At 37.6% G+C, this 3,945-nt stretch overlaps 1 protein-coding gene across 1 annotated transcript; it reads left to right on the top strand.

Moving 5' to 3' along the window:
* The first annotated feature begins 1,535 nt into the window (after nt 1-1,535).
* On the top strand, nt 1,536-3,442 carry SMIM30 (small integral membrane protein 30). The gene is made up of 3 exons (XM_053897524.1): nt 1,536-1,613; nt 1,983-2,076; nt 2,547-3,442. The coding sequence occupies exon 3, from the start codon at nt 2,592-2,594 to the stop codon at nt 2,769-2,771; it is 180 nt and encodes a 59-aa protein (XP_053753499.1). The 5' UTR covers nt 1,536-1,613; nt 1,983-2,076; nt 2,547-2,591; the 3' UTR covers nt 2,772-3,442.
* The last annotated feature ends 503 nt before the right edge of the window (nt 3,443-3,945 follow it).

The raw sequence follows: 3,945 nt of genomic DNA, 5'->3' as shown, positions 1-3,945 counted from the left end.
ATTAATTAAAACTACTTAGGCCCAAAAACACTGCTGCGCAAACTTCTGCCACTCTTTTTCAGATGATTCAGGTCATTAAGTGACCTCTTAATATTTTAAAGAAAAAGCATTTTACCACCACAGACTCTTGAAACTTAAAACCAAACCATTATCTTCAATGTTGACACATCTAGAAACAAGCCTGCAATAACACTAACTTTAAAATAGTCTGCTGACTTTAGGTAACTTTAACAGACATAAAAGGAAAAATAATATCCCCAAAATGTTCACACTAGAAAGCAAGAGAATATCTTGTAATATATTTCAAATATACTTGGTTCGAAAGGTACAATACTAAAAGTTCAAAGCAAATGAGACAAAGACAAAACTTTACTAAAACAATCAAGTTTAGAGAAGCAATGCTACCAATATTACTGTGTAGTTATCCTCAAACTTCTACTACGCAAGGGGCCTTGGTCTGGTTTATTTGGCACTTCTTGGTCTCATGAAACCTTGTTGGCACAGGTATCTATTCAAATAATTATGATTAGCCCACTTCACTGCTGGGTTTGTGTTAGGAGACAGGAATATAAAGTTTTGCTGTAAGTTTAGAGAGATTGGTAACATTTAGGAAAAAGCATAAGATGCAATACAAGATTACGTGCTAATTACGGGCACCGAGCTGAATGTACCTGCTACACCGGAGAGACTGACTTTCAGAAAGCGGAGTGACTTCATCCCTAACACACATCATTAATAACTTACCATGTGACGGTGCCAAATAAATAGCCGAATCAGCAAATCAGAGTTCAGAAAACTGGATGACTAGAAAGTTTCATTTAAGGACTTCACAGGTACTAGCACTCAAGAGTATCTTTCAGAAAGGATTGACTTACATATGGAAACAATTCACTTACGGTTTAAAAGTAATAATTTCGTATCTTTTCATAAATGTCTGGGGGCAGCTAGGGTGGGTATCATAAAAACATAATTGAAAAGAATTATTAACATTCTTGAACTAATGGGGAAACTCAATCCTAGAACCTTCATAAATACTAGGTATCTTCCTATAAACCCTTTTTATTTTCCTAAACTTTTTTTCCCTGCAAACGGTTTTAACATTTCCCAAAATGTCTAATTAAACGTGTTTTCCCCTCTTGATTAAAAAGAATTAACAAAACGTCATAAGGTACATTTGGAAGATGGTGACAGGGGATTCCCTGCTTCAAAATGTTGGAAGCCGCTAGTTTAAAAGCGCCCGAAACAGATGACTCTGCTCGGGTGCTATTTTCCCGCTGTTGTGTCTCCATTTCAGTCTAAGAAAAGACATAACTATGTGTGTGTCTCGAAACCTTAGGGTAAAAACCACCTACTGTCATTTCTTTATCACATTTTTGAGAGAGCATTTGTACAAACCCACTAAACCACTTTACCAGTAAAACTCTGCGCCCTGTGAGGAACACCCGCAGAGGAGCTCCTCCTTGTCTCCAGTAGCGCGTGCTCGTCACTCCCTCAGCCAGTTACCGAGGAGCGCGCCGGCGCATCCTGGGAGACGTCGGCAGCGGGGATTGTGGGAAGTGTAGTTTGGAGACCCCGCCCTCCTCGCCATTCCTGTAATGGCTGCTTCCCGGAAGGTAATGTAGGAACTCGTCTCCAAAGGATACTTAGGGTTGCCTCAGTGTATTTGTAAAACAAGGATATTTGCACCTCTCCGGGACAAAGCAGGGGTTCTTTTTAAAATCTTAATATCAAATCCTGGCACAAACTTGCTCTGGATTCGGTTTATTTTTAGCTTTTCCTGTGCCGGCGAACTGACCAACTTTAAGTATAGTTCCCCTGCCTGAACACTGTTTCCTCTAGTTATTATCCATTCCTCTCTTTTCCGAACGACTTCCTCCTTCTGCACTGTGGTTGTATCTTTAAAAAATGATGATGATGATGATAATGCTGATGATAATGATGGTGATGATTAATTCTTAAATCCTACCCTTTTCTGATACTAGGCTCTGTCACGTGGAACCTCTTAGCCTCAGCATCCGGAACTCCAGGAAGGGAGTATTTCGAATCAGATAGAATTATACATAAATACTTTCTTTGGTAAGTGTTACTAATTCCCCACAACTTCACAGACGTACATATTGCGTGACTTTTGCCAGATTTGTCTGCATTTCCTGGGTGGGAGAAATCCTAAGAAAATGTAATTTTTACTCAACATTTACTCAAAATACTAGGATATTTAAGTTTCCGAGTGTCTGGTGTGTTTTCTCTTTGTTCTTAATTATGTTCTGTTCAAGTTGCTTAGTTGATTTACACGGGGTTGGCATGATAGCATGTGGAAACATTGCTGGAGTCAAGGAATTATCATGGGAAGGGGGGATTAGCCTCAAATGACCTTCTTTAAACTGTTTTATAAACTTAACAGTTTTTTTTCTACCTTTAAAATGGGGAAATGGGTCTGAAATTTAAATTTAAAAGGTTATGTGGATTGTTATTTATGTATTCATGCTGTCATTTGAAAAGGTGGAAAATTTTAATGATTCCTTTTTGTTTCCATGTTTGATTTCTAGAAACTTTCTGCCCTCAAGATTGAGATACCTGAAAATCCCATCATCATGGCTTCAGTTTCAGCACAGTTGTTCTTGGTCCTCATTTCACTGCTTTTGGTGCTGCCTGTTGTTGAAGCAGTAGAAGCTGGAGATGCAGTCGCTCTCTTGTTAGGTGTGGCTCTCAGCATTACAGGCATTTGTGCTTGTTTGGGGGTATATGCACGAAAGAGAAATGGACAAATGTGATTTTGACGGGCCTTCTGAATCAGACCTTGCCCAGAAAACCATTGTGAATTATTGAGGTTAAAAACTGATCTTTAGTGTCTGAAAGTTCCCAAGAAATAGGGTATTTTCACATTTTTAATTGTCTCCCTGTAAATGGAAGCAAACTGATATATGTTAAATGGGAAAAAAAAGTTTCCTTCACAACAAATAATGCACTGAAAAAAAGCAGTCTAAAAGTCATATATGTTAGTTAGAAAGAGGCTCAAAGAAGTCAGATGACCGAAATTTACATATTATTTCAAAGTTTTGGAATTCTCAAAGTGCATGAGATAGGAAGAAGGAAACCCTTACCCAGAATCCTAGGAAATTGCCACTGCCTCCTGCATCACTGAGGAGACTTTTCTTCATATTTTTATTAGATTTTTGTTTTGTTATCTCCCAAGTTAGTATTGTACTTAGGTATCAAATACATCCAGAAATTAAAATTTTTATTTCTTTGGTTGGGGGGAAGAGGTAAGAAAAATGTACTCAGTGTATCTAATGTTAAAATGGAGAAAATATTTAATGTAAAAAAATACTTTATATGGACATTTAAATGGAGAAGAGATTTAATGTTAAAAACCTTTATATTAACTGAATAACATCTCTATAGTGAGAAGTACTATATTAAATACAAACCCATTATGTTGTAAGTTAATGTGTGATATTCATTTCTGTTTATTTCAGGCTGTCTTTACTTTCTGTGGACTTTTATGTCAGCTAGGTGACTTCCTTTAAGTGATCACACTAGCTTGTAGAGAATACTATCAATCATAAGTGAGAAATGGGCAGTATCAAGGTAGAAGTCCCTGTTAGAGACTCCACAGATACAAAAGGAAAATGTAATGGCCTATACTGGTTTATACACTAACCAGATCAAGCATACCCTCTCTGATCATACTACTCAAAGTGTCCTCAAAGTAACAATATCACCTAGGGACTTGGTAGAAATGCTGAGTCTCAGGCCCCATTCAGACCAATTGGATCAGAATGTGCATTTGTTTCAAGAGCCTAGAATAATTTGTATGCATATTCAAGTTTAAGAAGACTACTCTAACCTGCTTGAGCTCAAGAATCACCTGAAGGACTTGATAAAACTTTCAGATTCCCAAATCCTCCTAGTTGCATTGTAATTTGAGGCTGGAACCTGGAGTTC

The sequence above is a fragment of the Panthera pardus genome, unplaced genomic scaffold (assembly GCF_024362965.1).
Source record: "Panthera pardus isolate Hobbes unplaced genomic scaffold, ASM2436296v1 HiC_scaffold_8, whole genome shotgun sequence".
NCBI lineage: Eukaryota > Metazoa > Chordata > Mammalia > Carnivora > Felidae > Panthera > Panthera pardus.
The sequence above is the reverse complement of the archived record's forward strand: the minus strand, read 5'-3'. Positions and strand labels throughout refer to the sequence as shown.

Bases quoted from the DNA above. Each gene is read 5' to 3' on its own strand.
- SMIM30 (XM_053897524.1), top strand. From the start codon at position 2,592: ATGGCTTCAGTTTCAGCACAGTTGTTCTTGGTCCTCATTTCACTGCTT.